We start from the raw sequence: 17652 nt of genomic DNA, 5'->3' as shown, positions 1-17652 counted from the left end.
GACGGTAACCATCGATTCTTCCGAAAACAACTCGAATTGCCTGCCTATCGATAGTAACCTTTCGAGACCTTCTTTTTAAACTAGTAGCTACAGTTCGACAGCTACTTTCAATTCCTTAAACTCGAAAACCTACCGTTTGACGGTGCTCGAAGTTTTTTTACTCTCTCGAACGCTACCCACCTACCCCACCCGATTTCTCGATCGATTTTTATCTTCTTTCCAAAGGATTTCGTTAAATAAACGCAAAGAAGCAAAGGCTTATATAACGATGGGGAGAATAAGGGTGTTAGGGTCTGGAGCCCTGAATAGGACACAGACAAGGAGGCAGGAGCGGAGGAACGGAGCGGGGACAACAAGAGAGGAGAGCGTACATAGCTAGAGTACTGGGAGTACTAAGCTAGGGGAGCGCTAGGATAGAGGAGAGCGTACACAGCTAGAGTACTGGGAGTACCAAGCTGGGGGAGCGCTGGGACAGAGGAGAGCGTACACAGCTAGAGTACTGGGAGTACCAAGCTGAGGGAGCGCTGACTCTCACGTAGGAGTCGAGGGAGAGTCGGTATGTTGGTGATATCGATTCTACCTTGATTTTCAAACGCGAAAATTCTCTCGACCTTCTTTCTCGACCTTCTTTCTCGACCTTCTTTCTCGACCTTCTTTCTCGACCTTCTCTCTCGACCTTCTTTCTCGACCTTCTTTCCTCAACTCTTCACTCGGCCGATACCTCACTTTACTTGAGGGACTCGCAACGTAACGGCCACTATAGGGTGACAGGGAGGTTTCATTCTTGTTGACAAGGCACTTCTGGGGAGTGTTGGAAAGTGCATGCAAGGCGTTCAGTGGAAGCATATAAAGGGAGAAGAAGCTTCGACTGCAAGACCTATACAAAGTAGTGGGTACAGCTGATCGGCTTATGGGGGAGTGTTGAGAATATTCCGGTCACCTGTCACGAGGACGCTAAGTCACATGACCCACACCGCTCTATATTAGCCGAGCTTTGTATAGTTAGCAATTGACACACTTACATGCCATGACTGAGAGAGTCATTCTTTCTCAACAAACTTGCTATTAACGTGCTCTCTACCTTCGCAATAAGCGCTGAGTTAGAGCGAACATTTAGTAAGGCGAGTGTGAGGGATCGATCAAGAAAGATTGGATTTGACAAGATACAAGCTATCGAGCTATCTACGTTGTGAGCCCGAACTTATGCTGTGGGCGCCAAGGCGCTAGTCCGATAAGATAAGGATCTTATCGATATGGGGGCCATGGGCCGAGCGAGTCTATGGATCCGTAACATTACCCCCCCTTTCAGAAGACGGTTGCACCTGCAAGCCGTGAATGTCTTTTATTTTATGACGCTGTGCTTGATGCCGAGCAGTTATGTTGTGTCTCATCCTTCGGGTCCTTGCTTCTGCTTGGAGACAGACGTCCTGAGTTGTGCCACCTTCCCAGGTCCAAGCTGTGCCATCAGTGAATGCGAAGGTGATAGGGCAAGCTCACAACTGTCTAGTACGCTAACAACTTCAACATCATCGCGACCAAGTGAATATGCGGCGACTAGGTTGAGATACAACGCTAGGTCTCGATACAGTTCGTGAGGTGGGGGCTTGTCGGGATAGAGACGGTGAAAGTCTTCAACCGCTTCCTCTGCGCCCCACAGGTCTGTATAGTCTTGCCATGCGGGCGAGGCATTCCAGTCTGGGGAGTTGGTGTACTTAACCTTATACTGGAGCATGCCTTTCTTGTTTGTGAGGGTGTCCTTGCGTCGTTTATCTATGCGACAGTCGACGACCATGTCTACGTAGTAGTCGTGCTCTCCGTCAGGGTGTTTCTCAGCGATGACGCCCTCACTTGGGCGAGCTGTTTGATCGGCGTCCAGGTGTAGTAACCATGGGTGGAACACTGGATGGACTTGTTTGTAGCAGTCTGGTAGTGCGAGCTCGACTGCATATCGGTTGGGCAAAGCTCGCACTTTGTATGGGCCAAGGTTCTTTGCGCTGAGACCGCGGCTCGGGCGCATCGTAGGGATATTGCGGGCATCAATATAGACTTTGTCACCGACGCGGTAGTCTGGAGCGGGCTGTCTGTGCTGGTTGGCGTAGTGTTCCATCTTGTTTTGGGACCAGCGAAGATTTTCTTGCATGAAACGGATAACGTCGGTCATCCTTTTCACCGTGCCTCGGGCGTCTTCGCGGAGCAACTGTTCTGCGCGTGAACGGGCGTCGGTAATGGGCGAGTCTTCGGTGACTAGTTCCGATCCCATGCGAGGTAGGTAGCCCTTGGTGGCAAGCGCGGGTGCGACGCCAGAGGACACGTTTTCTCTGTTATTGATGGCGAGCTGGGCTAGTGGCAGCCAGTCTACCCAGTCGTTTTGCATATAGTTCGTGTAAGCACGCAGGTAACACTTTAGTCCGGCGTTGGCGACTTCAGTCTGGCCGTCTGTTTCTGGGTGGTAAGCTGTAGAGAGCTTTGGTGTAACACCCAGTCGATGACACAGCTCCTTCCAGAAATGAGAGACGAACTGTGACCCTCGGTCAGACACAATTGTAGTAGGGAAACCTTCCTCTCTCCAGACGTAATCGACAAATGCTCGGACAACAGCATCAACTTCAAGGCTGTCTAGGGCGATAAACCGTTGCGACTTGCTTAGCCGGTCAATCACGACCATGACATGAGAGTAGGTGCGTCCGAATCTAGTACAGTCTGGCAGGGGTGTGATGAAGTCGACTGAAATGTCAGTCCAGAATCGTTTCGGTACGGGGAGCGGGTGCAGCAGTCCCTGCTTGCGGTCTCTGTATGGCTTTGCGCGTCGGCAAACTACACAACTCCGGGTATACTGAGCGACTGTGTCTGTCATGAGCGGCCAGTAGTACTGTTGGCTAACTAGGTAGTAGGTAGAGCGCTTGCCGCCGTGGCCCGCCGTGGCGGTGTCGTGGAACCGACGGACGATGTCTTTGCGAAGATCGTCGTCGTAAGGGATGAAGAGTCTGCCGCGGAAGTAAACCAGACTGTTGCGGATTTCGCAGTCCTGTAGCTCTAGCTTCAGCTTCATTTGTATGGCGACAGTGTGGGGAAGGTGACGGGCGCCGTCTGCCTTTGCTCGTATTATTTCTTGTAGTGTGGGATCGACGCGGTAGGCATTTACGATCGCTGTCATAAGTCCATCGTCAGGCGCGTTCTCCCCGGCACCCGTGCCAGGGAAGCTGGCGCAGCAGCGTGAGGGATCTCAATTGTCTCCCCCTTAGGCTGGCTGTCCAAGGCTACGTCTGGGGTTGAGTCGTCATCCACCAAATCATCGACGCCATACGCCTCCTCGCTCATTAGATATAGCATGCCTGCTAGCGTTTGTACCTCCTCCGCGTATTCGAATAACAGCGCCGCGAGTTGAATTGCTTGTCGGGCGTCGTTGTGTGTGTGCGTGTCTCGTTTGATGACGTCGTCGACGCGGTCGGGGCCGAGGATCGTCTGGGTCTGATGTATGATCCGTGGATCGTTTGGGTTCGTGGGTGTGTCGCCGGGGCGTCTCGTCAAGGCGTCGGGTTTGCTGCCTAGTCTGCCTGGTCGGTAAGTGATCTTAAAGTTGAATTCGCTCAGAAACTCAGCCCATCTTGCTTGACGCCTGTTGAGTGCTTTGTTGACCATAAAGGTCTGTAAGGTGGCATGGTCTGAGATGACCTTCACCGGGTCCGAGGTGCCGGCCAGCTCTGGTCTCCATTCCTCAAAGGCGCGGACGATGGCCATAAGCTCCTTGTCGTAGATGGCATAGTTGCACTCAGCTGGTGACATCTTTGTGGAGATAAAAGCGACTGGTTTTAGCACTCCGTCAGTCTGGACTTGGGACAGCACGGCTGCTGTGACGGTGTCGGAGGAGTCTGTTTCGACCCAGGTCTCAAGCGCGGGGTTGAAGTGCGCGAGGACCGGGGCGATGGTAAATGCTTTCTTAAGCTTTTCGAATGCGTCGTGGGCAGCAGATCCTTGGGCGATAGGAAAGTTCAGCTTGACGTCGCCGTTTGTCCCGCGGGTAAGATCCGTGAGCGGCCGCGCGATATAAGAGAAGGCAACAATAAACCTTCGGTAGAAATTTGCGAAACCTAGGAATGCTTGCAACTCTTTCAATGTTGTTGGGGTGCCCCAGTCGAGCACTGACTTAACCTTGGCGGGGTCCATTTTGATGCCTTCAGTTGTAAGAATGAGGCCCAGGTATCTCACCTCTTGGACGGCAAACTCGGACTTGTCAATGTCTAGATGAAGTCCGGCCTCACCTAGACTCTCGATAACCTTGCGGACATGAACCTTATGCTCTGCCAAAGACGCGCTGTAGATTAGGACGTCGTCGAGGTATGCAGAGCAGAACTCGTCAAGGTAATCGCGTAAAACCTCGTTAATGTAGGCCTGAAAGGTACCTGGTACGTTGCAGAGTCCGAAAGGCATCACTAAGTATTCGAATAGGCCATACCGTGTTAGGAAGGCAGTCTTATGTTCGTCGCCTTCCTTGATGCGGATTTTGTTAAAGGCGGCGATGACGTCGACCACGGTGAAGTAGGCGACGTTAGCTAGCCGCGCGAGCGTTTCTTTAATCATCGGAGGAGCGTTCCTGTTCTTGATAGTGACGGCATTGAGCGCTCTATAGTCCACGCAAATGCGGAGTCCACCTCCAGATTTGCGGACGACGAGCACAGGCGAAGCGAAGTCTGACTTGCTTTCACGGATCTCACCGCGTCCTCTCATGTCCTCAACATAAGCTTTAACGGCAAGGCCTTCGTCCTTACTTATGCCGTACATCTTAGCGTTTGGGTGTTTTGATCCGGGGATAATGTCAATGCTGTGGTCGACCGCGCCTCGTCGAGCGGGCAAGTCTGTCGTGGCGGGATCAGGATTAAATCGGTGGGCGAGATCGTGGAGCCATTCGGGCAACTTGTCTAGGACCTCGTCGCGAGTTTTAGCGGGCGAGTTCAGCTTCTGGTGGAACTTATCAATGTCTTCCTGAGATAGGGCGTTCATGTCCATGGCAAATAGTGAGGCGAAGACGCGGCTAGCCTGGGCTCTCTCGTCGGCGTCATCGCTGTCATCTTTGTCGAGTTGTTCAAAATCATGTGGGTACAGCCAGATAGTACCGTTCTCTGGTCGTGATGCCAGTGCGGCAGCGGCCTCACCTGACACATGGTGTATGTCCATGTTCGCGTAGGTCGGGTTCCGTTCTTTGGCTTTTGCTGCGGCCCGTCGGTGTCGACTGCTGCGAACAGTGACTTGCTCGCCTTTGTGTAGGCAGTTGGCGTAGCAATGCTCGCTGTTGAAACGCATAGTTTTTTCCCTCCAGTCGATGTGTGGATTATGCTCTTCTAGCCATGAAGTGCCGAAAATAAAGTCGTAAGTCGTCATAGGTACACTGTAGAAGAGTTCCTCGCTAACGTGTTCAGCGTGGGAGATGGGGGCTAGGACGCCGTGTGTGATAGGCGCCATGGCGAAATTGCCGTCGCCAAGTCGTAGTTGCAAAGGTTGTTTAAGCCGAAACGTCGGCAGGTTATGTCGTTGCGCAAATAGTGTGGAGATACAGTTTCCAGTAGCACCAGAGTCAGTCAAAGCTTCCGTATCAATATAGCTATTCGAAGTGGCGACCTTGCACTTGAAAACGAACTGCTGGCCTTGGACAAGCTGCTTGCCTTTGACCATAGTGTTCGCGCTCAAGACAACGTGTCTGTCCTCTATAGCCTGGGGAGGCGTCCAGTCCTCCAATTCTTGTAAACAAACGCGTAAAGTGCTAGGTGTAGCTCCGGTGAGCGGGGTAGTTTGGGTATCAAGGGTCGGTGAAACAATAGGGGGTATCGCTAACAAGGGTTGGACTGGTAGTTGTGGCTTTGACTGTGACTGTAACTGTATCTGTGGACCATTTTGGTGCGGTCCCCGGGGGCGTCTTTCGCCGGGGACGGCTAGTTTTCCGACTCGTCGGTGGCATCGACGACTGTGGCCTGGAGGGCGGCGTTGGTGAATGTAGCTTTGAGGGCAGGGACGCGGCTAGCTGGCACGATAGAGCCAGACTTGCAGGCTGCTGGGACGTCTGCGTCGGTCGGACGATGTTTCTTGCCGCTGACATTTGCCGTGCCTCCGCATTTAAAGCACTCGCCTTGCTTACTCAACGCGTTGAGTTGCGCGCGCGTGCGACCGTAGTTGTTACGCGTTGTGGAGCCGCTGCTATTGCTGTTGCCGTTGCCATTACCTCCACCACCAGCGTTAGACGTGTTGCGGCCGGTTCGGGTACCATTATTTCCGCTGCTCTGGGTGAGACGTGAGAGCTGTTGCTGAGTGCGGCAATTCTGGGCAAACGCTTCCCAAGTATCACCATGGCGGAATTGTAAACCTGCGTTACGACCAAACTTCATGAGTCGGATCGCGTGCTGGATCATTTCGTTGTCGCCCAGGTTCAATGGTGCGACTGTAGAGGTAAAGCGGGCTACCCAGGTGTTAAACGATTCATTGTCGCGTTGCTTTAATCCTCCAGAGCCGCTGTCGTGTAGCGCTGCGCTGGCTTCGGTGACCTTGTCGACCGTGTCAAAGATGCGATCAAGTTCCGTGAGGACTTCTTCCGCTGTCACGTAGGCGTTACGAGCTCCGGGTGCTGCTCTATATTCCACCTGTGCAGCGGCTGGTCCTCGCAAGTGGTCAATCAGGTAGTCGAGCTGATCTTGAACAGTTGTGTGGATAGTAGTTTTGTTTAAGAAGTTCCTGGCGCTGCGGCGCCAATACTTGTAGTCCTCTTTGTCGGTGCTGTCTCCGCGAAAGATGTCAATATCCTTCAGCTTTGCACCCGTTGCAGTGAGGTTGTCCGATACAGCAGACCGAGCTAGGGGTCGGTTTTTCTGATGATGTGCCATAGGGGGAGGCAGCATCAAGTCGTGAGTGCCAGTGCCAATGAACGGGTTCGCAGTCATTGGAGGAGGGGACGACTGGAACTGAGCTGGGCGCGTGTCATATAAATTTCCATTCGTCGGGACGCCCGCGTGCTGTTGCAGGACACTCCTCTCGTTGTAGAGGTCGCTAATCTGGGAGTAGAGCTTCACGTTTGACTCGCGCGAGGCTGCAAGCTCGTCTTCGAGCACTGCTAGCCGTGAAGCGTAGCTGTTCTTAGTAGTGATCATGCGGTTGCATTTCTGGGTGACTTGGGCAAGCTCGTCTGCGGCGGCAGCGCGAGCTTGCGTCTGGGCGCGCTCCACGCGGGCGTCAGCTGCTTCTTGTTGTACACGGGCTTCATTATGTGCTTGGTCTAGCTGTTCGGCTTGTTCAGCTATCTGACTAAGCAAATCTGCTAGGTGTCCAAAGACACTCTCAGCATGTTCAGCGATGCAAGCGGTGAAGTCGTCAACGTTCCTCATGTCCGCGAGGATCTCGCGCTCATCGTTGTCGTGGATGCCATAAAAACGTAGATACATGTCATCCGTGTCGTCGTCGTAGCCTAGTTCTATAGAAGTCTTATCCGCTGGCTTAACGGCTTTCTTAAGAGACTGTCTACAAGACTGTCGTCGGCGTTCAGCGGCGTTGACGTCATTGCCCTCGTCCTCGCTGTTGCCTTGGCCGTCTCCACGGCCAAAAGTGACCTGTCTGTTGCGGGTGGCGAGCTTCTGTCTAATAGTCGCCTTCTCCGCTTCGGTGAGGTCGTCGTCATTCTCAAAGTCGCCGTACTCAAGGTGCGACTCTGCTGGAATGGTTTGTGTGTCGTTCTGAGCACCCTGGTCGTGGGCATCCTTGCTCGTCTCGTTTAGTCGGGCCATCATCGGCGGCAGCGCTAGAAGCGGCGGCGGATCTTTTCTGGCAGGTGGGTACAGCTATGCAGCTGGGCAATCCAGTGTCTTCCGCGGCGGCACTCTGCGGCGGCGGGTCTTTTCTGGCAGGTGGGTACAGCTATGCAGCTGGGCAATCAGGTGTCTTTACTACGGCGGCTCTTCTGCGGCGGTACGTATAGTCAATGCGATCCTCGTCGCGTAAGTGTTTCTGTCGTTGGCGTGTCGCTCGCAGCGACAAGAAAATACAATTCGCGAACGAGCTTCCAGGGCCCGTCTTGAAAGGGAGCTTGTATAATGTGAGGGATCGATCAAGAAAGATTGGATTTGACAAGATACAAGCTATCGAGCTATCTACGTTGTGAGCCCGAACTTATGCTGTGGGCGCCAAGGCGCTAGTCCGATAAGATAAGGATCTTATCGATATGGGGGCCATGGGCCGAGCGAGTCTATGGATCCGTAACAGCGAGAAAGACAACTTTGTAGGAGAGATCTTAGTTAAGTGCTAATATAATTAGATGCTCGGAGTTGTTAAAGAACTAGTCACACCGTGGTGTCGCTTAGACTGCCAAATAACTATATTAACAGTAATTATGGGAGCGATAGTGAGGCTGTAAGAACACTATTTTTGTATAACTATACAAAAATACCAAAATCACCTGACTCTGATTTGACTCTGATTCCGGGCTTTTGATTTGAATAATTCAGGAATCAAAATCTATGGGTTCACCACAGAGACTAGCGCCAACCAACGCACTACACTACTATTTATTCTCGTGGCCTCTACCGTCTCGTTTGGCGATGCGAACACCGGCTTCCAGGCTGGCATCATCAACGGCAACGTGGATGCTGCGTTCTACCTGCCACCTAGTGAGTTGTGTGACTGCCTTTAGCTCTAGAGTTAGCGCTGTTGACGCTACAACGAGACTAGGCACAATGCGCGCACATGTAAGCAAGTAGTAGAGATAGATTCACTCGCCCGTGTGGTACGTTATTAAATTATCGCGTTGTTGAGATATATGGCTGCAGAGGTGCATAAAGTTGGTGGGGTGCGCCGCTCGCTTGCCACGTCTTGATTGGCATTCGTCCTAGGGCACGGCTGCGATACCGGTAGTCTTGGCGCTGAGGTGTCTCGCTGCCTAATCAACTTCTTGTTGCGTTCTTGTAAAACATATCCGACTCCAGCTTGACATCCAACATGTTCTACAAGAAACACTTCCTACCACTTGAATCCAATCCTGAGCTTTTTACCGAGCTCTTACATCGGCTCGGATTCTCGAAAGCCTTCAGTTTTCACGATGTCTTATCGATCGACGATCCGGAACTTCTTGCTTTCATCCCTCGACCGGCTCTTGCTCTAGTGCTCGTTTTCCCAACAACCACTACATACGAGAAACACAAGAAGGATGAGGAAGAAACGATGGAAGATTATGCGAAGAGCGGGTTGCAAGAGGAGGTCATCTGGTACAAGCAGACTATAAACAATGCCTGTGGGCTTTACGGCATTTTGCATGCAGTGAGCAATGGAGATGCGAGAGACTTTGCCGGTAAGCAAATACAACCACTGCAAAGAGATGATTTATGAGATTTAATATGGCGAATCTGGTATTTCGTACCTTGTTATCACTTTGCAAAACATAACAAGTACTGACAAATAGGCTGCTACTTTAGTTCAAGGCTCACACCTGCACCATCTCCTCGAGAAGTGCGAACCTCTGGGACCTTTCGATCGAGCAAATGTTCTTGAAAATGATACGGAACTCGAATCAGCTTACAGGGAAGTTGCTACACAAGGGTCTTCACAAGTGCCTGCAAATGCCGAAGACGAAGTCGATTTCCACTATGTTTGCTTCGTCAAGTCCAATGAAAATGGACATCTCTATGAGCTTGACGGTGATCGAAAAGGTCCAAAAGATAGGGGTCCCTTGGAGCCAGACGAAGATGTGCTTTCAGATGGTGGACGGAAAGTAATCAAGGAGTTCATTGAGAGGGAGCAGGGACAGAATACGAATTTCAGTCTGTTGGCTTTGGCTCCAACATAACTGGAACTATGTTGGCGCACTGTAACCGATGAATATTCTATTAGATTCTGGTATCTAGTGCGCATTCGGCATAGTTGTCAACAATCAAGCCAATCGAAGCTGAGGCGTCAGATTGGATTGCTCATTTTTTGAGAGCGTCAGCTTGGATTGTTAGGGCTAACAAGCTGAGATTGTGAGCTTGATTGAGGCTTGATTGAGGCTTGATTGATCGGCTTGATAACCTGTACTAGCGCTAGCCTTAGTGTTGAGTTTCGTCGTCCCAAGTCGCCAGCCCGCACAAAAGCTCCATATTGTCGTCGTCTGCTGCCTCCTCCTCTACTACCTCGTCGTCGCCTCCGAGGCCAGCTCTTTGCCACCGTCGTACGCACTGTATTGCCGCTAGAAGTTGAGGTCCTAGAGGTCGTCGTCGCGGCTCTAAGAGGTCGCCCAGCTCACTAAACAGGCGCTCACACTCACAGCTTGACGCTGGGATAGAGAGTACGTCAAGCGCAAGCTTACCAAGGCTAGGGTAGCAATCGCGCATGCTCACCTAGTACTTAATAGGGTTATCTGCGTGTTCTGTACCTCTCTTAGCCACAGTCCGCAACAATCAATTAAGTGGGTCCTAGAAGGTTCAGATTGGATTGATTGATTACCGCTTTAAGCCTAGTAGTTACCTATAGGAGTTTAAGCCCTACCTAGATAGGTAAGTGGGTCTAGGAGAGTGACCGGATTGAATTGATTGTTGCGGAGTCTACTCTTAGCTACCGGCTCGCTGCGCTTCTACCTCTTAAACTTATCCTCGTCAGCGGTAAGGCTGCTGGCAGTACTAGGATTAAGTATACTATCGATTGCGTCGTCTATATCGCTTAGGATCACTGCTAACAGCCTTACCGCGTGCGGTAAGGTGTTGTACTGCGCCCAGAGCGCCTAAAAGCTAGCGTTGCTAGCCTCGAGCCAGTCGAACTTCCTAGCCCACGCCTTATCGCAGTAGTACTTGTACATCGGATAGAGTATTGTAGCAGCGTAGTACGCGGGCGAGTTGTCTAGCTTAGAGTAGTAGTCATCGGCCTTCTACTAAGCTGCGCGCAAGTTAATTGCAATGTAATCCTTAGGCGACTTATCGTGCTCGTTGTAGTTAACCGCCTCGTACGCGTTGACGCGCTGCTCGTAGTAGGTAAGGAGGTATTCGAATATTGGAATTATCTCAGCAATAGCCCTAAAGCTGCCGCTTTTGCCACGCCCTTTAAGGCGCTTTGTAGCAGTCTTGAGCGGTTTCAAGATATCCATATACTCTGTAATTACTGCCTAATTAGTACCTGTAAGACAGTCTGATCGCATCCACGGCTGCGCAACTAGCAGCTTATTGCCGCGACTTTGCGCAAATATGTCCTCCCTTTGCACCCGCTGTATATAGTGAGTAGCGTAGGCGTTGACTGCTAACTGTAGCTTTACGGCACGCTCAAAGCATAAGTAGTACGAGTTCTACCGCGTGACGACGGGTTTAACGGGCTCGAGGATCTTACGATCGTCTAGCCGATGAGGTTAAGCGTGTGAGGTCCGCAGCGGAGGCGCCGGTAGGTAGTATTAAAACTGTACTCTTAAGCTAATATTGTAATAGTAATGTCGTTGTTAGTAGCGTTATTAAGCACGAAGTAGCTAATTAACTGCGACGTGATCTTAAAGTCCTGCAGCGTTTTTATAATAACCTTAGCTATCCTCTTACTACTGTGAGCGCCTGTCCGCTGGGGCAGCGCTATAGGCAAGTCCTGTAGGTCGCCTCTGCTGTCGACAAAGTGCGCAACGACGCCTAGAAAGCTACGCTTACCGCCCTTTGTCGTCTATCTATTAAAGCTAAGGTGTACTTTGCTGAGCGCCTGCGACAGTTGCAAGATAACGCGCGGCTTTAGGTGCTTATACAAGCGCGCAACGTACTGGGAGACGCTTATATAAGACGTCTAGAGCGCTCGTTCTGCTAGTAGGTTAGCAGCTTTAAGGAGGCGTTAAAAAGCTGGTGTTTCAAACTTAGAGAGAGGGTGATTATTCTTAATAAGCTAGCTAACAGCTGCTAGCTAGAAGCGCTAGGTATTAAAGCTAGCGAGCTCGTTAGCGACCTTCTGCGATACGCTGTTGTTGCCGTCCTTAAGCAGACGTTATAGCTAGGTAGGTTTTGCAGCGACAGCCGACTTGCTGTAGCTATAGCCGCGCTTAGGCAGCTCTAAGTGTCGCTGCGCTAACGACGTTAAGAGCTTCGTCTTATATATCCCGACGCTAGTATCTGTGTACTTATGCTCGTAGCAGTAACGGCACACGAAGTATAGCTTACTTAGGTCCTTTAGCAGCGCAACGCGGTAGCCATAGCAATAGATCTAGCTCTTGCGCGACTTCTGTAATGAGAACGGCTTTATATACATGCGTAAACGCCCCTAATTAATTCCCTTAAAGTCGCCTATAAGGCTTGCGTCCAGAGCCTCTTGCAAGGTCTCATTGTCTAGGGCTGCTACTGACGAGGCTGCTGTTACCCTCTCGCTGCCCTCGGTAGGCGCGACGATAGCGTCTTCAGGCCGCGACTCGCATAGTTGCGACTTAAAAGTTGAAGCCTGGGACGCCTCTACGAGAGCTCTGCGAGACGACAGACGCGACGGCGATGGCGATAGCTGACTATCAACGGCTATAGGCTGGCTGACAGTGCCGCGGGCGGTGAACGATTTAACGCGTTTTTTCGGGCGAGTAAGGTCATCAAAGGCGCGTTTCGTAGGAGGCATGGCGGTGGAAATATGATAAGGGCGACGGAAGCAAAAAAAGTGACGCGATAGTAGGTTGTAGAAGTTAGGCTAATTACGTACTAGCACTACGACGACTACAACACCAAAACCCTATCGTGAAATCGCTCCTGCTGCAAAACGAGCAGCCTCACGCGCCACCTTAATTAAGCCCATCAAGCTGAACAATTAAGCTGACCCTCCTTAGCTTGGATTGCTTAAAGATTAATTATAAGCGAGCTTGACTTGATGGGATTGTTAGTTATCAAGCTATCAATCAAGCGCTTGCAAGCCGCTTGATTGTTGACAAGTCTGGCATTCGGACGTTTGGGTACGTTGGTATGATACAGGAAGGGCGAACTGGAATGACTAGCCCTAGACACAGCACCAAGTCTCTTCTGAATCAAAAAATTGCTCCTCTTTACTTTCAAAATCTTCATCCTTATCTCTGTGGCCTCTACCATAGATATGTTCACTAACGCGATTACGATTCTTCAGGATGCTTTGAACCTGGTGGTTTATCCCTGAGTTGAGCGAGAGATCCATGGCGGACTGGTTGTCGTTTGTTACCAAATCCCATTCTAATATCTCACCTCCAAAGGTGACTAGTTCTTGTATGATGTCATAGTTGTTCCATGATGCTGCGACGTGAAGAGGTGTCCAATTCTCGTGGTCCACAGCGTTGATATCGGCACCAGCTTTAAGCAACTCTTTGACAACGCCTAAGCTTCCATTGTCTGTGTTTGACGACACAGGCATTGCTATGGCCAAGTGCAACAGAGGGGACGCAGTGTTGGAGCTTTGCACCAATTGATTAGGATTTGCTCCGTGTTGTAGCAAGGCTTTTGTTGCAACGACCCATCCATACTCGACGGCCCATGCAAGAGCCGATCTGCCTGTTGAATCTTGGATATCGATGGTACTTATCGAAGGCGAGGATGACTTGGGGTGTTCGAGGTAGTCGAGCAAGGTTTCGTAATCTTCTTGAATGCCTAGAAGGACTTTGTGGATGGTTGCAAAGTTTGAAACTTTTATGTAATCCGCAACAATATCGAAACTGGACCTCCCGAACAGTTTGGTTATGTGCTCGAAGTCAGATGAATTTGGCATACGTGGTCCATGTTCTCTCATAGACAAAGAGATCAATGTGTCGCCTATCAGAGTATCCAATGGAGTGCTGAGTATGAAGTCAGGTGGAGCTACTTGATGATTTATAAATCACGTACCATCCTTTCTCATCTTGCAAATCCATGTCGGCGCCTATATCGAGCAGAAATTGGCATGTTCTCATTGCGACTTCTTTCCCTGAACTTCTCCAGCAATAGTAAGATGCGTACTAATGGATGTAAGTTACATATGAAGCGAATGGAACATATGCTTACATATAACAGTCCAAGCCCATATGGGTCCATATCGTAGAGAGATGCAGAGCCTGACTGCAAAAGCTTCATAATGCCTTCAAGATCTCCTTCTTGAGTGCAAACTAATATCGGAGAATCGTACGAAATAGTATTGAGAGTCCGTATGGATATATTCACCGGAAGACACCGAACGGCGAGGTCGAGTTGAAAGTTCGCTACAGCATGGCTGAACCAAGATGGTAGGAAGTATTTGATTTCAGTTTTGGGCGATCGCATGCGTCGGCACGTCTGCTCGTCGCATTGTGACAACGGTGAAATGGCCCATGGGAAATTAGAAAATCCAAGGACTGTCGGATCGTGAGTATCGGTAGAGACGTCGGCTGCTGGACACTTCGGCCCGACTTCGGCCCACCTTGCGCAGAGCTTAGGTATACCTTCGTAGCAGCTATGTTCGTAGAAAATCAATCACCATCACCGAACAGAATGCATTCCTAGTTATCGTTATTTCCTTTCAGCACTAGTGCTATAGACCTTCCAACACTGATCAGTGATTGCTTAAGGCGATCACAGACAGCAAGGTAGAAGAGACAGACCGCATCTTCGACGAACTCCCTGACGCACGACGTTATACTCCCGGGAGAAGATTCTGTGCTAAGAACAGAGCGAGGCAGAGATAACACGAAGCACTCTTAACCTCCCTCTACAGCTGCTGGTTTAGCTTAATCCGCGAACACAGAGCGCGTCAGCAACGCAATACAACTCAACCGTACGAGCGTCTCCGGACGATCCGATCACGTACAACAACAAGCGCTGGCACGACCAACCAGCGAGACAACAACACCGACAACGCGTCAACACCCGCTAGCAAGATGGCGGATAACCAAAGCGAAATAAGCTCTGCAGACTCTGCTGAAGCTCAGAATCAACTACAGAATGAGCAATCAGAACACCTCTCAGACTCACCATGGGCCAAATTTACCGCGGAACAACTTATGGAAAACTGTCCATACACAGTTGCACTCAAGGTCATCAATACAGCTCTCTGGGGTGTACCCGCACCGGCGGACGCAAATGAGACACACGCAACAACGTGGGTCGCTAAAGCTATCCACGACTACAATGTGTCAATGGCCTGGGACGATGACCTCTTCATTGACTACAAATGGGACTTTGAAGGATGGACGAAGGAGCTATTTAGCAAGGTTGAGCGTGGTACACTAAGGTCTCTTAAGAGTGTGCTACGACACCGGGAGTATACACTGGCAACAATCACGCCAGGGTGGCGGACTCTCTCTACAACATTCTAGGTATAGAGAATACTCTTGAATGGGAACCAGCAGAGTTTCGAGCCATGAAATTCGACCAACAGTCCGAAGCGTACCAGCGCCAGCAGAGCAATAAACGCCAACAGGACACTCAGCACACAGTCTATCCAGCTGTACAACAACCACCGCAAGTACAACAACCGCCGCAATTACAACAACCGCCGCAATTACAACAGCCACCGCAAGTACCACAGCCGTCGCAATTACAACGACCGTCGCAGGGCGAGCAACAAGAGCAGTATAGAGTGAGACAAGGCGTCCAGAGCCGTTCCCAAACAATAGAGCCACAACAGCCGCTACACATGAGCGGTACGCTGGAAGGGCCTCAGCATCGACAACTGTGGGAGCAGGCCGCGCAGCCGCAACAAGGGCGTGCGCAACTACAGACACGGCCGCCAGCGACTGCATATCGCGAAGTCACGCCATTTCCGCAACAGCCAACGAACCGCGTCCCTAACAGACCACCCGAACTACCATACGACCCGTACAAGACGCTACCGCCGCGATGGTCCCGCAACGATCGACTCGACGCTAATACGATCACGCAGTTCTCTAAGCTATGGGACAATAGCAACAAGTATACAGGGAATGCGTACGATCTCCTAGACGATAAGATCAAGATCTTCTTCAGCATCTGCTGGCAGGTAGATATCCAAGAAGAGCAGTTTCACGCAGTGTTTCCCCGTATCCTTACCGGACGTGCAGAGACATTCTACATACAGGTTGTAGAGAGAGATGACAGCTTTGCTGATGCGTACATGGCAATCAAAAACCACTTCGACCATGACGTCCATCACCAGCACTACTACACAGACTGGACGACTACAACCTTCGCTCGCACCCGCACAGAGAACCCCGACAAGGGACTACACGAGGTTCTGCAGATCCTGCTTGACAAGCTGCAGCTATGCCAGCGTGCCCTTGGCAAGAACTTTGAGGGCGAGGATGCCCTACGTACCACTGTCATCAATGCCTGCCGAGGAGTACCAGAGCTTGAGATGGCACTGTTCAAACCAGCCACAATCTGTGAAGGACTCTTCTCAGACCTACGTTCTGCAGTTGAGACACACCTTGCACGGCAACACACTACCCAGATGGTCACAGAGGACCAATACTACTTAGATCGCCGATACAACGGCAATGGAAGAATCCGAGGTAGATCTCGAGGTGGAGGAGGATTCAGAGGCGGATCTAGAGGAGCATATCGAGGAGGCGAGCAGCGCGACGACAACGGACGAGGATTTAAGCCTCGCTGGAGGAAGAAATGCTTTGTTTGCCAGAAGGAAGGATGCTGGCCTACCAACCACACAGACGAAGAGCGCAAGGCTGCCCGTACACAGTTCTTCTCTACGCTATACTTTACAGGTACACAGCCCCCCAAGGACTTCTCCGTACATCTTGCAGAATACGAAGGGATCGAGCACACTAGCCAGTACAATCAGAGAGGCTGGAGAGAGGAGGAAGACTGCGAGGATGACGACGATGACGACGTCGCGGAAGCATACCTTGAACAGCAGTTTTTCACGGAGCAATGCCTTGCAGATCAGGCGTTCTTGCACCACATCTCTGGCGACGACGTATACCGCCAAGACGCGCCATCAGCTCACAGCTAGGCTTTGTCCTTATGCTCGTCAACGAGTCTATTGACGTCAACACCTTCACAATACAGGGCAACGTGATCCACTACAGCTCTACAAAATGCAAGCGCATCACACGGAGCGTACTGGCCTCAGAGATCTACGGCATGGTCAACGGCTTTGACATAGGCATTGCAGTTGCAACCACGCTGAGGATAGTTACAGAACGACTTAGACTACCTGCAATTCCCTTGGTTATCTGTACAGACTCGTACTCCTTGTACGAGTGCCTAGTAAAGCTTGGGACGACGAAGGAAAAGCGTCTCATGATCGACATCATGGCGCTGCGCCAATCATATGAGCGTCGCGAGATCACGGAGATCCGCTGGATCAATGGTGAAGACAATCCTGCAGACGCCTTCACCAAGGCATCGCCAAACCGCGCTCTTGAACGCTTTATTGACGGCAATAAGCTGACAGTCCGAGTAGAGGGATGGGTGCAGAGGCCGACAAGCTTTGATGGTTGATGCTACACACAGTTACCATCAACACATACTGTCACTACCGATACAAGCAGAGTTACTAGCTACCCAGAAAGAAAAGACTTCCAGTGTCGGATCGTGAGTATCGGTAGAGACGTCGGCTGCTGGACACTTCGGCCCGACTTCGGCCCACCTTGCGCAGAGCTTAGGTATACCTTCGTAGCAGCTATGTTCGTAGAAAATCAATCACCATCACCGAACAGAATGCATTCCTAGTTATCGTTATTTCCTTTCAGCACTAGTGCTATAGACCTTCCAACAAGGACCATGTTTCCTAAGCAATTCGAAAGGAGCT

At 50.9% G+C, this 17652-nt stretch overlaps 10 protein-coding genes across 10 annotated transcripts; 4 read left to right on the top strand and 6 right to left on the bottom strand.

Moving 5' to 3' along the window:
* Nucleotides 1–1387: 1387 nt before the first annotated feature.
* PtrM4_060200 (CHROMO domain containing protein) lies at nt 1388–3049 on the bottom strand (the record flags this gene model as incomplete). Its single annotated transcript, XM_066105495.1, has 1 exon — nt 1388–3049. The coding sequence occupies one exon, from the start codon at nt 3047–3049 to the stop codon at nt 1388–1390; it is 1662 nt and encodes a 553-aa protein (XP_065964122.1).
* A 101-nt stretch (nt 3050–3150) lies between these two features.
* On the bottom strand, nt 3151–5667 carry PtrM4_060190 (uncharacterized protein; the record flags this gene model as incomplete). The annotated part of the gene is made up of 1 exon (XM_066105494.1): nt 3151–5667. The coding sequence occupies one exon, from the start codon at nt 5665–5667 to the stop codon at nt 3151–3153; it is 2517 nt and encodes an 838-aa protein (XP_065964121.1).
* A 257-nt stretch (nt 5668–5924) lies between these two features.
* Nucleotides 5925–7760, bottom strand: PtrM4_060180 (KfrA-N domain containing protein; the record flags this gene model as incomplete). Its single annotated transcript, XM_066105493.1, has 2 exons — nt 5925–6097; nt 6254–7760. The coding sequence occupies 2 exons, from the start codon at nt 7758–7760 to the stop codon at nt 5925–5927; spliced, it is 1680 nt and encodes a 559-aa protein (XP_065964120.1).
* A 1207-nt stretch (nt 7761–8967) lies between these two features.
* Nucleotides 8968–9811, top strand: PtrM4_060170 (ubiquitin carboxyl-terminal hydrolase isozyme L1; the record flags this gene model as incomplete). Its single annotated transcript, XM_001932775.2, has 2 exons — nt 8968–9316; nt 9441–9811. 2 exons carry the CDS (start codon nt 8968–8970, stop codon nt 9809–9811), a joined length of 720 nt encoding a protein of 239 aa, XP_001932810.2.
* A 909-nt stretch (nt 9812–10720) lies between these two features.
* On the bottom strand, nt 10721–11080 carry PtrM4_060160 (uncharacterized protein; the record flags this gene model as incomplete). Its single annotated transcript, XM_001932774.1, has 2 exons — nt 10721–10864; nt 10934–11080. 2 exons carry the CDS (start codon nt 11078–11080, stop codon nt 10721–10723), a joined length of 291 nt encoding a protein of 96 aa, XP_001932809.1.
* Nucleotides 11081–12216: 1136 nt separating this feature from the next.
* Nucleotides 12217–12555, bottom strand: PtrM4_060150 (uncharacterized protein; the record flags this gene model as incomplete). The annotated part of the gene is made up of 1 exon (XM_001932773.2): nt 12217–12555. The coding sequence occupies one exon, from the start codon at nt 12553–12555 to the stop codon at nt 12217–12219; it is 339 nt and encodes a 112-aa protein (XP_001932808.2).
* Nucleotides 12556–12927: 372 nt separating this feature from the next.
* PtrM4_060140 (Arp, Ankyrin repeat protein) lies at nt 12928–13843 on the bottom strand (the record flags this gene model as incomplete). The annotated part of the gene is made up of 2 exons (XM_001932772.1): nt 12928–13729; nt 13779–13843. 2 exons carry the CDS (start codon nt 13841–13843, stop codon nt 12928–12930), a joined length of 867 nt encoding a protein of 288 aa, XP_001932807.1.
* A 939-nt stretch (nt 13844–14782) lies between these two features.
* On the top strand, nt 14783–15220 carry PtrM4_060130 (uncharacterized protein; the record flags this gene model as incomplete). The annotated part of the gene is made up of 1 exon (XM_066105492.1): nt 14783–15220. One exon carries the CDS (start codon nt 14783–14785, stop codon nt 15218–15220), a length of 438 nt encoding a protein of 145 aa, XP_065964119.1.
* A 44-nt stretch (nt 15221–15264) lies between these two features.
* On the top strand, nt 15265–16667 carry PtrM4_060120 (uncharacterized protein; the record flags this gene model as incomplete). Its single annotated transcript, XM_066105491.1, has 2 exons — nt 15265–16570; nt 16612–16667. 2 exons carry the CDS (start codon nt 15265–15267, stop codon nt 16665–16667), a joined length of 1362 nt encoding a protein of 453 aa, XP_065964118.1.
* Nucleotides 16668–16769: 102 nt separating this feature from the next.
* Nucleotides 16770–17342, top strand: PtrM4_060110 (uncharacterized protein; the record flags this gene model as incomplete). Its single annotated transcript, XM_066105490.1, has 1 exon — nt 16770–17342. One exon carries the CDS (start codon nt 16770–16772, stop codon nt 17340–17342), a length of 573 nt encoding a protein of 190 aa, XP_065964117.1.
* Nucleotides 17343–17652: the final 310 nt, after the last annotated feature.

Source organism: Pyrenophora tritici-repentis, chromosome 2, assembly GCF_003171515.1.
Source record: "Pyrenophora tritici-repentis strain M4 chromosome 2, whole genome shotgun sequence".
Classification (NCBI taxonomy): Eukaryota; Fungi; Ascomycota; class Dothideomycetes; order Pleosporales; family Pleosporaceae; genus Pyrenophora; species Pyrenophora tritici-repentis.
Note: the sequence above shows the minus strand (reverse complement) of the source record. Positions and strands in the feature narration are given on the sequence as shown.